The following is a 12,541-nucleotide window of genomic DNA, read 5'->3' as shown; positions in this document are numbered from 1 at the left end:
ATTCGCTTCCACGCTGAGAGAGACACTATGCGAAGGGCCCGGCACGTGCATGCTCCAGTTTGTGACCGACGCTGCTTTCGCAACCAGTTCTATGTGTTTTTTTTTCCGTAGCATATCAAGCGGAACGGCGTCTGCTGCATAAACACTGTTTCGATGTAATGTGTACGACGTTCGTGGGGTGCTCAAAGTTTCTGTAAGCGAACGTCGCTCCATTTGGCGAAGGAGCGTTTCGCGATCCCGGGGTCGGAATGGGCGCACACAGTTGAACACGTTTCGAGAGCCTTTTGAATCAACAGTTGTTCTATGTGGGGCTCTCATTTGGACACGCGGTGCGACCGCATCTGATGACCGCTCGTGAACGTCAACGTAAGTAAGAATTAAGAAACGCACCCGCCGTTGTGGCCGTCCATTACGCTGCTGTGCTTGAGGCCGCAGATTTGGTCTAAATCGTGGCGGCCCGGGGGAGGAAAAGAGAGCAACGCTCGTGGACAGAGGTGCACGTCAAAGAACCCTACGTGGCCTATATTGATATGAAGTCCCCCATTGCGGTGTTTTCGCCACCTAAAGAAACTCCGTAGTTTTTAAGTAATAACGTATAGCGAATAGACGCATACAGAAAAAGGCACACAAACACACACACTCCCGAGATGCGTCACTTCATGCCTTTTATTCGAGTTACCAGTTACACTGTTAATAATTCATACCCCTTGAGACGTCGGCGCGCTATGAATATATCAGCTCGCAGTATAAGAAAAAAGCGAGAAGTAGTTATGGCGTATTCAGTATGAAAACCACGAGTATTGACATCCCATGATAAAGCCAGTCGTCCCTGGCTGTTGGCGCGACATGAGTAGAAAAACAGGCGCAGGCAGACCGTGGCAACATTATGTTAGGAATTGTGTTTCGATCGTCTAGTTCATATTTTTTGTTTCTGCAAATATCAGTTCTGCAAATAACAGTGCTGCAAATATTAAACATTGGTTCAAGCCGCACCACTTAGTGCGCAAAGCGTGAAACGCGCCAACATTGTTCATTACGCTCTATTGTTCTTTTCGGGGGGGGGGGAGAGAGGGGGGTAAACCAAATGCCAAGGTCTCCCGCAAGGTAAGGCAAAAGGAGGGCGTAAGCCTCTTTACTATGAATTTTACCGAGCTATAGCAGCAGAAGTAGCACTTTACAAGTATGTATACTAATAAAATAAAATACAACTAAAAGAAGGCGCCATCAAAACTATTCACAGCACAATTTTTAAGCACAGTGTAAATTATCAATTACTTGCCAAAGGGGATGCAAATAATTTAGTACAGCACTGCAAAAGCAAAACATTCTCTTACAATCATACGTTTAAACATTTTAGAATGTAACATTGATAAGATCACTATCAGCATCGAACAATGTAAAACTCCATTATTAGTCATTAACATGTCGTGGTTAAAAAAGTACAATTTTAGTATTGCATATTAACATTTATGAATTGTTCTACAATTTCTAGCTTCGGCAACAATGTTAGGGTGCGCGTTGCATAGACACATTCTTTTTTAATTGATAGTTTGCGTGCAATAGTTTTATCCTTGCGTTCTTCATTAGTATTCAACTGCGACGTAGGCTTTATCCTATGTCTCTACTAAGGTAACGATTTGAAAAATTGTTCGAAGTTGCTGAAGACGTCTTTAAATAGCCGTACGTTGGTCTTTGCTCTCTAAGAGTCCCTAATACTGAGAATGTCGTAGTGCATCATAAATATAGGACATCGTACGTATTGCTTTGAAGAGTTTAGCAACCGAAGAGCTCCCCTTTGTAATGCCGTCAGTTTTTCTATATCAGTTTTATCAACATTTCCCCATACAAAGAGGCAGCAGCTAAGATGCGAATCTACAAGCGAAAACTGCTGTTGTCTGATAAGCCTGACGGGTACACAGTACCGGATTCGTTGTATAAAGCCAGAAAATTGTGCTACCTTAGTGCGTAACTTATTTATGTGCTCTGAGAAGCTGAGGTTCTTATGAAATTTACCACCCAGGAACGAATGGCTTTGAACATATTGAAGTTGTGATCCACAATAGAAAAATTTTACGTCGTAATTTATTTCCTCATTCTTGCAACAAAATAAATGTAAACTGGGTTTCTGTGTGTGTGCTTCAGTCAATCTCATTTAAATATAGTCACTTGGAAAGTTTTCCTAACCAGTAATTTGCGGCAAGTTATAGTTCCTGAAGGTGTACCCCGGCAAAGAAACGACATTAGTGTCTGCAGCGCAAAGTATTCTTTCATCTGTTTATGCAACGTGTGTTATGTCCTTTGCGTATATAATAAAGAATAACGGCCCTAAAATGGAGCCTTGCGGTACTTAGTGTTTATTTAGCCTCTTTTCAGAACTGTACCCTTGCAAGGAAGTGCGCGTATCATCATTGTCGTCATCATCAGCCTGTTTTATGTCCACTGCAGTACGAAGGCTCTCCCTGCGATCTCCAATTACCGCTGTCCTGCGCCAACCGATTCCAACTAGCGCCTGCAAATTTCCTAATTTCATCACTCCACCTAGTCTTCTGTCATCTTCGATTGCGTTTTCCTTCTCTTGGGACCTATTTTGTAACCCTAATGGTCCAACGGTTATTTAACGGGTGCATAACATGACCTGCCCAGCTCCCTTTTTGCCTCCTGATGTGAATTAGGATATCGTCTATACCCATTTGCTCTCTGATCCGAACCGCTCTCTTTCTGTCTCTTAACGATATGCCTAGCATTATCCGTTGCGCAGTACTTCACTTGTTCTCAAGCTTCTTTGTCAGTATCCAAGTCTCTGCCACATATGTCAGCACTGGTAAAGTGCACTGATTGTACACCTTCCATTTCAATGATAATGGTAAGCTTCCAGTCAGGAGCTGGTAATGTCTGTCGTATGCGATCCATCCCATTTTTATTCCTGTGTGAATTTTCTTCTCATTATCGCGGTTCCGTGTGATTAATTGCCCTAGGTAAATGTATTCCTTCAGAGACTCTAGAGGCCGACTGGCGATCTTCAGCTCTTGTTCCTTGGCCCGGCTTTTTATCATTATCTTTGTCTTCTGCATATTAATCTTCAACCCCACTCTTACACTTTCTCTGTTAAGGTCGTCAATCTTTTGTTGTAACTCGTCTGCATTGTTGCTGAATAGAACAATGCCATCGGTAAACCGAAGGTTGTTGAGATATTCGCCATCCATCTTTACTCCGAAGCCTTCCCAGATTAATAGCTTGAATACTTCTAAGCACGCAGTGAAGAGCGTTGGATAGATTGTGTCTCCCTGTCTGACCCGTTTCTTTATAGGTATCTTCCTGCTTTTCTTATGTAGAATTAAGGTAGCTGTAGAACCTCTGTAGATATTTTCCATTTACGTAAGCGTTCTGTACTCCTTGATTCTGTAATGCCCCTATGGCTGCTGGTATTTATACTGATTCAAATGCCTTTTCGTAATCTATGAAAGCCAAATAGAGACGCTTATTTTACTCTGTGGATTTCTCCATAACCTGATTGATGACATGGATGTGATCCATTGTACAGTATCCCTTCCTGAAGCAAGCCTGTTCCCTTGGTTGACTAAAGCGCAGTGTTGCCCTTATTTTATTGGATATTATTTTGGTAATTTTTTTATAATACTGGGAGTAAGCTAATGGGCCTATAATATTTCAATTCTTTAATGTCTCCCTCTTTGTGAATTAGTATAATGCTTGAATTCTTCCAGTTTTCAGGGACCCTTGCAGTCGATAGATAATTCATACAAAGAGCCGCCAGTTTTCCAGGCAATATGTCTCCTCCATCATTGATTAAATCGACTGTTATTCCATCTTCTCCTGCCGCTCTACCTCGTTTCATGTCTTGCAGGGCCCTTCTGACCTCATCGCTAGTTATACGATGAGTTTTTGTATCCTGTTCATTACTATTTGTAATTGAGGTGTCCTTACTCCTCTGGTCACTGTACACGTCAGTATAAAATTCTTCCACTGCTTTAAAAATATCTTCGAGATTGCTGATGATATTACCCTGCTTATCTTTTAGTGCATACATCTTGGTTCGTCCAATGCGCGTATAACGGGATCGATATTCAACGTAGCTATGCATAGGCTCTAAAGCTATGCCTAGAACGTCGAATACTTCCAGTTTCTTTAGTAACATGTGTTTTACGCTGTCAAAGGCCTGGCGAAAGTCTAATACCTGTGTCACACGGGCACATTTGGAAGGCCTTCCAGTCAACGGCCTTCGAAACGCCACAACTCTATCGACTCAAAGGAGTTGTCGCGCTGCTACACGGCATTTTTGAAAGGCCGTTGAGTGGTTCAGGCGTTTCTTGCAAAATTTTGTGGCGCTGCGGCCCTTTATTTTCGTTTTCGTGTCACAAAAAGTTAAACAACATTAAAAACGATTAAAAGCACTATAATTTCTCTTATGTTTGTTTATACACTAAAAAAATGTTTATACATTGCTATACATATATGTTTAGTTTTTAAGTTGGTGAGTAACGAAACTGCGGCAACGTTCGCTCCACTCGATGCGGCTGCCGTTCTGGTGTGTGTGCACATGTTTCTCTTCAAAGTGCGACCATAGAGAAAGTAATTGTGCGTCTTGCGCTTCGACTGCATTCTGGCTCTACCGCTATGGGTGACAGAGAGACAGAAGCTCAAGTTGACAAGACTGCTATGATAACCTATATGGGTGCGATCATGCAGCTTGATGTCGAGATTGAGGCGGCACAAGCGGAAGCCGACGCCATCGAGGAAGAGCTGCTGATCGTCAACAATTTGATGATGACGATAGACTCGGTGACCGAACGAAGCGTCAACAGAGATAGATGGTCGTTCTCTCGCCGGACGAGGTGGTTTGAGGAGACTGTGCCATTGCTTGGTGAGAAGTTTTTCAAACGTGCATTCCGCGTAACGCCGGCGACTTTTCGCTACATCGTGGACGCCGTGAGACCGCTGCTCGAGCGTCAGAACACGAACATGCGTGAAGCCATCACGCTCGATAAACGTGTCGCGATTGGCTTGTACCGGTTGTGTTCTTCAGCTGAAGACCGTAGTGTCGCCGAATTGTTTGCTGTGGGACGCTCAACCGTCAACGTGGCCTACAGAGAGTTGTGCGAGGCTGTTATCCACACTATGGAGGCGGAGTGGATCAAGATGCCCACAGGTTCAAGCATGGCCGAGCACATTCGCGAGTTCACGGCCACGTTGGAATTCCCGCAAGCCATAGGAGCACTAGACGGGTGCCATTTCCCCGTTTCACCGCCCAGGGAGAGCGCCACCGACTATAGGAACTATAAAGGATGGTAAGTCGTACCTCTGATATGGTGTGCACTTTCATTACATCACCTACAGCTTCCAAGCTACGTCATATTTTTAGAGTACGGAGAATGGGTAAATACTACCAATCCGAATTAATGAGGTCTTTTTTTAGGCAGGTACAGCATCATCCTCCTCGCACTGGTCGACCACAAGTATAGGTTCCGGTACATCAATGTGGGTTCTCCTGGCCGCTGCCACGATGCATATGTGTACCACCGGTCAAGACTAGCAGACGCAGTCAAGGGCCCCCTGTTCCGCCGACCACTAGCAACAATCAGTGGTACAGCTGTGCCACCCTTAATACTATGCGACCAAGCATTTCCACTCACTGTAAACCTGATCAAGCCATTCAGCCACAGGACACAGTTAAGTGAAGAACAAATGTTATTTAATTACAACCTTTCCAAAGCCCGACGGATTGTGGAAAATGCCTTTGGTAGGCTCAAGGCAAGATTTCGCTTTATCTTGAAAAGGATGGAGTGCAACATCGACAATGCCCGCCTTGTCATTCGTGCCTGCTGTGCTCTGAACAATGTGTGCGAACATTTTGGTGACACTGTGCTCCAACACTGGTTGGTCGAGGCTCAAAACAATGATGGCGGCCTCCATCAGCCTGACCACAGCACAGATGCTGAGGAAGGCACAGGCAGTGATGTGGGAGCAGCTCTTGTCAGGCACTTCCAGCAGAGCTGAGAATTTTATGCTGAAGCTTTGTGGACGTTCATGCTTTGGTAGGTCAGTGAGTCCACTGTCATCATCAAATACTTGTGCACCTAGCAGAAGTTAATTTCTACTAAGCGCACAAGTATTCTTCTGTACTCAAAAGAGCGATTTAGCACACATTGAAGAAAGTATTTTGTACAAAACCCACAAGATGGGTGAAGTAGGAAATGGAAAATGAGGCATCCATACAATTGCAGCAAATTCCTACAATGAAAACCCGTACACTCTTGACCAAACAGGTTTCCTTTGTAACAATCTGTTGCGATTGGGTGGATGCTGCATTTTCCATTTCCTACTTCATTACAGCAACTTTATTTGGAACTAATTTCTAAATATTTTGACATGGAATTAAAAAACTTTTCTTGCATTTGCATGTGTCGCTCTCTTTGCTCGTACTGTCTCTGATGGCTCGCCACCAGCTGCTCCCTCAGCAGTTTGTGTTCAGCGAGTATCTGCTGCTTGAAGTCATCACCCGCCTTCCTCTTTGGACCCCGGCTTGTAGTAGCCACACTAGCAGGGGTGGCACTGTTGATGGCAGGGCTGGAGGAGGCCGGGCTGGAGGAGGCCGGGCTGGAGGATGCCGGACTGGGAGAGGCCGGACTGCTGGAGGCCGGGCTGCACGTGGACGGAGAATTCGGTCCTGGGCTGTCCAGAGGTCTGATGGGCGCACTCTCCTCCCATTGCAGCCTGTTCTCTATGTCAACGACTGCATTTTCGCCGCCGTTTATCATCTCCATGATGACCTGCACAATGATTTAATGTTACTTGCATCTTTGATAACTTCAGAATGTTTTGAAAGATGACATTCCGTCATGGGTCTCAACACTCTGACGCAATAATACGCACACCGATGCATACTCTATTGTAAGTGTTGTAGTTAAGCAGAGAACGCCAACAAAATGGGAACGCACCTCGCCTCTCTTTTACGTTACTGCAATGACTGGGTGCCAGCAAACAGCTATTATTTTTATGCGCTTATACTATCCTGAGGACTGTACATGCATGGAAAAGTAGTACCTGCAACCAGCAGTATGAGCCACAATTTACGACAATGCTGCACTTTCATCCTACAAAGTAGCATGTAATAGCACAATTTGCGCACATTCAGTTACGTCATCGAGCAAGTGAATGGCTTCACAGATTATTCTACACTTACTGGAGGCTTTTAAAAAATGCTATACCTCTTCAACAGTAACTTGGCTCTCTTGAGCCCTTGATGGGTCGTTGGCCGGGAGTGTCCCCAGAAAACTGTGTATTCTCCAGAAATGCGTCCAAGGTATGGCGCCAGCACCAGTCTTTTGATTTTTCAGCCAAAACCTGAAATGTTATAAAAGAGAAGGTTTGGTTAACTATAAAGATGCATGTGCGGGCACAGATACAAAAATGTACTGATCAAATTCGCCTAACCGAGGTATCGATAAGTGGAACAGGAACACCAGAGAGTCTTATTACGTTTTATTCGAACGTAACGAAATTGTTTTTTGAAATCCTCCTCACGTGACTATAATTTTCGCACAGTATGCTGCGGTGTAACTTTCCGCATCGGACCTCTGAGGTCACATTAGTCAATTACCTTGAGTTTCGACACTAACCAACTGCATCATGCACAAGCAATATTCTTGAAAAGGTATGCTCGTTCGAGGCCGAGTTTACGGCTCATTAAAAGTGTCATGGGGTGGCGGAACAAAAATTCCACGACAAATGAAATTTTGCAAAGATCCACCTGTTCATTTTTTTTTCTCAATAAACACCTTTCTCTCTCACGGCCAAGCCCCTGCAAACGGTTAATCGTAAGGTGATCGGACAAATTTATGAAAGCCGCTTACCGATAAGTCTGCGCAAGATTTTCAGCCTTGTGGTGAACTTGCAGCCGAGTTCTTTCATAGCCCACCTGCCGCAGGGCCGCGGCGATATCGTCGTAAACGCCGCTATTTCTCTTCTGACGGCGTAGGTCCATAAGGCGGTCCTCCCACAAATCTATGAGGAGCTCCGTTTCGCGCTCTCCCCATAGCTGCCGCGCTTGCGATGGCGCTACTTTTTTTTTCTTCTGCGGTTGGGCGCGCTCCATTTCAAACTCACATACACACGCAAAAAAATTCACTCGCCCGAGAAAACGCCTCTGTGAGGTAAGGAAAAAAAAAGTTATACACTACCTATTACGTTAATGATAAAAAAAAACTGCAAGATAAACTAAACAGGCGCAACAGGAAAAGGAAGCAAGAAAGTACGCAGACAAAAACACACAATGCAGAGAGCAATATGGCGGCGATATGACGGTAGCTGGAGTAGAGGGAGAGTGTACTAAACAACATGGAGGAAGGAACACAAGCACGTCGCTGTTGTCGAGAGTATGTGCAGTTCGCACGTATCAAGTGGCAAAAAATACTTTATTGAATAATTAATAACACTCATATATAGTATATTTAGAGCATTTTGGTTTGATTTGTTCTTTTTAACCGTGAGTACGGGCGCACTGTGAACGAGAGGGCACGTCAGCGCTATTTCCGTTTCCGTTTCTCAAAGGCCATCGAGATTTCGATAGAGTTGTAAGGTGCTCCGTTGACTCGATAGACTATTGACTCGGCGGCCTTCGAAACCGCCCGTGTAGCAGCTCGAACTTGACCTTTGAGTCAAATGACTATCGGTTGGAAGGCCTTCCAAACGCCCGTGTGACAGGGGTATTAGAATATACCACTCGTAAGCTTTCTTATTCGATATTATTGATAATTGTATCTCTGACTTTATTATAGCCATTTCAGTTGAGTTATTCTTCTGAAAGCCATTTTTTATCCGAGGTAATGCCTTTATCTGGCAAAAAACTATTTATATGCTTACAAATAATACGTTTAGCAACATTAAAGGATACAGGCAGTACCGAAATTTCGCTATTATTATTAAATCTTTGTGTTTTCCACCACTAAAAATCACAGCAACATGAGTTATCTTCATTTTCCAAATAACAATTGCCGTGGATAATATATTTTTACAAATGTCTTCCAACGGAACACAGTTTAGTGAGCAACTGCTTTAATTAGTTGGGCTTTAATGTCGTCCTCACCAGCCGCTGATTTGTTACTCAAACAATTAAGAACGGAAAAAAAATCTCGCTCTCAGACGTAGGCGTAAGAAAAATGGTCTCGCTGACACGATGATTAATATAGCCTTAAAGATTACGTTCAGGGCACAAACCAGATGCAGAAGTTGAAGCACCGGTGTTCACAAAATGCTCATCAAATAAATTAGCTGCACCGTTACCATAGTATTTATCACCATTTACAACAACTCCAAGTTGCACGTTCGGTAAAGATTACCCTCTTATCTCGCAGTATTTAGGCTGCACGTTCTGCGAACGTGACTTTTAGAGGCTTCAAATCGCCGCGTAAAGCTTTCCAATTTTGATTATTGTTATTGCGTTGTTATTACTGAGTTTTTATTGCTTACGGAGTATCAACGTGCCAACACTGCTGCCCTTGTAGTTATGATCGTGTCGTCAGCCCAACGAAAAAAGAACTATATATTGACACGTGTACTTGGTTATCTTTTTCCGGTGACCGCTTTTCACCGTATACCAAATGTTATCACTCAGCGCGGGATGCGCCCGCATGTACGGGAAGTTTCGTCAATGTTATCGATGGTTCTATCTACCATCGGATTACCATCGGATTACCACCATCTACCGTCGGATTAGACAAGCTTCTCCCGAAGCTTCTCTAAGCCGGCGACATTTGCGACGCGAATTGTGTAGAACTTTCTGGAAGACACGTGTGCACCTACGATTACTTTGGGACCTTGGATGTCTCATGTTTAATAAAACCCGACGCGCTTGACTGGCATATCAGAATTTCGGCGATCGTCGACTGTGCTCCCCACTATCGTTGTTCTTTGAGTGTAGCTTGTTTTTCAGGCAACAGGCTAGCCCAATAACAAGCTAGTTTCATCATTCACAGTTTTGCTGTTTTCTTCACCGTCACTTCTGCGCGACAATATGCAGCTAACTAAAGCCAGAGTTTAAAACTACACGAATGTCACATAGCTGGAGAGAACCAAGGTATTGTTGTTCGCTGTCGCTTGGAGATACTCAAATTATTTTTTGATTCCGCCTAATTAGATAATTACTCGTAAATAATTATTCAACTTTCCTTATATTACAATAAATGAATACTGTCAATGAGAAAATTGTAAAGCGGCATAAAAAACAGCTTTCTGTTGCTCAATACATGCTACATAATGGTTTTTCCGAGCTCGAAATCAGTCTGCAAATGCACGCAGAATTGTGGTGCGACTGGTCACACGAGGCACTTTGCGTTTATTCGCCGGCTACTTTCACGATCGGGAAATTACTATTATATAGCACGTATTGACCAACAGAAAGCTGTAGCGAGAGTTTTTCGTGTTGCTCTACAATTTTCTCATCGACACTTTTCATCTAACTGTAATTTTTGAAAGAGTTGATTAATTAGGACTGTCCAATTAGGTGGAATTAAAGCTATACTTTACATATCTCGTATTCGCATATTTCTGAATTCTGGCTACAGTTAGCTGGGACACCCTGTGTCTAACGAAATGAAGATACTGAAGCCTACCCAGCGTAGTCTTCTCTCGGCAAACAGTTGGCTTCAGACCACTGCGCTGTCAGAATCTTACCGTTTTTCTTTCTTTCTTCATTCAATACTGCAAACCTTGTACAGCCTTGTTACCACTTTTATGACACTGTAATAATTGTAAACAGGCCATCCGTAAGTTGACGAAGTGCGAATGCTAAGAGCTCTGCTTCCTTGCAAGGAAGCGCTTCGGCGCCCTGCACATTGTCTCGCACGTGAAAGTAGTAAAAGTAGTAGTAAAAAAGAAATTCAGTGGCCGATTAGCCATGAACGCGACGGAAACGCGTTATCATTACCACGCATCTCATTGAGATACCGCATTCATGATTTAAACCGCGTTTGACACGTAGCCAAGTCTTGTGCAGGAGCTCACTCGACAAACGTCTTGCCTCATTAGGCGGCGAAGTGCAACTGACAGCACACAGGCAAACAGCCATATATATATATATATATATATATATATATATATATATATATATATATATATATATATATATATATATATATATATATATATATATATGGGGTGTTTTTTTCTTTACATGCACGAAAGCTTTAAAACTACAAAACTATTTATCACGGGAACTTTACGTTTACCATTCGAGTGTACACATTAGCAGCCGCTAGATATCCAGCAGTGTCAACAATTACGTGCGTAATTCGTAATTAACTAAGTTGCGACAATTAACTTTATACTTATCAAGAATGGGTGGCTACTGCAAATGAGAATTTTGGGATTCGTCCTCAATCCTACCTATCCCAACGATCTAATTTTAAATGGCTCAGTTCATGTGGGAGCTACGCGAACAATTAGTTCCCCTTGTCAGGCTCCTTGATACCGAAACTGGCTGGCAAAAGAGTGCCTGTTTTGTCGAAGTCGCCCCCCCCCTCTCCCCCCCCCCACCGCCTTTCGTCATGCCTGCGAGGTCACGTACCCCCGATCGGGCCCGCGAGCAGCTTGCGTTATCTGCTTGCTGCCTACGGCTTTGGCCTAGCGATTCAATACCGGCGGGCAGCCAAATTTACTTTACACACACACACACACACACACACACACACACGCACACACATACATACATACATACATACATACATACATACATACATACATACATACATACATATATATATATATATATATATATATATATATATATATATATATATATATATATATATATATATATATATATATATATATATATTACGATATTATCGGGAGATACCCAAGAGACGAGCCGCCGCGAGAACGACGACGATGTGGGTCTGTGGCCTTGGCGCGAGCGAGTGTCAGCCTGGCTGCCTGGCTCCAGTGTAAATAACGTGTAAATAGCCTCTTTCGTCTGTGTCTTTTCACACGTAACAATATATATATATATATATATATATATATATATATATATATATATATATATATATATATATATATATATATATAGCCAAGCATGCTAAGCGCTACTCGACACAGGGAACTGTCTCCGGCCCTTGCAGCGCGGACTGAGATGGCTGGGAAATGTACTGCTGGCAAACATGCAGAGCTGTTCTGCCTTTTGTGGATCATAAGTGTGTTTAGGCTCTTTCTTTTGATCGAAAATCTCATTACGAAACGACTGCCAGGGAACACGAAGCGGCATATGCATGCATATACAGTACAACGGTGCAATCGATTTGGCTTCAGCTTACAGCTCACTTAATGCGTGCGCTCGGACCAACTTGCGGATCTAGTTTCGACCTCCGCGACGCCGGATATGCGGAAAGAGAGCATTGCAGGTTGTACCGGGCGGCCGAGGCATGCAAATTTGACCAACCGCAGTGTCGTGAGTGCATTGTGCAACAATGCACTTGTGCATTCTACGTCCGTTGTGTGCGACCTTTAGGTAGCCAAAGAAATCGAAGTC

The 12,541-nt window shown here is 43.5% G+C and overlaps 2 protein-coding genes across 4 annotated transcripts in view; one reads left to right on the top strand and one right to left on the bottom strand.

The window, feature by feature from the left end:
- The window catches only part of LOC135904197 (synaptotagmin-10-like), a 368,678-nt gene that overhangs the window by 176,266 nt on the left and 179,871 nt on the right, over positions 1 to 12,541 (top strand). The gene's annotated exons all lie outside the window — the stretch shown is intronic.
- LOC135904209 (uncharacterized) lies at positions 6,336 to 7,971 on the bottom strand. Its single transcript, XM_065434849.2, has 3 exons — positions 7,869 to 7,971; positions 7,224 to 7,359; positions 6,336 to 6,785 (listed from the first exon to the last, which is right to left on the bottom strand). Exon 3 carries the CDS (start codon positions 6,777 to 6,779, stop codon positions 6,354 to 6,356), a length of 426 nt encoding a protein of 141 aa, XP_065290921.2. The 5' UTR covers positions 6,780 to 6,785; positions 7,224 to 7,359; positions 7,869 to 7,971; the 3' UTR covers positions 6,336 to 6,353.

Source organism: Dermacentor albipictus, chromosome 10 (assembly GCF_038994185.2).
Source record: "Dermacentor albipictus isolate Rhodes 1998 colony chromosome 10, USDA_Dalb.pri_finalv2, whole genome shotgun sequence".
In the NCBI taxonomy this organism is placed as follows: domain Eukaryota; kingdom Metazoa; phylum Arthropoda; class Arachnida; order Ixodida; family Ixodidae; genus Dermacentor; species Dermacentor albipictus.
The sequence above is the reverse complement of the archived record's forward strand: the minus strand, read 5'-3'. Positions and strand labels throughout refer to the sequence as shown.

Bases quoted from the DNA above. Each gene is read 5' to 3' on its own strand.
- LOC135904209 (XM_065434849.2), bottom strand. From the start codon at position 6,779: ATGGAGATGATAAACGGCGGCGAAAATGCAGTCGTTGACATAGAGAAC.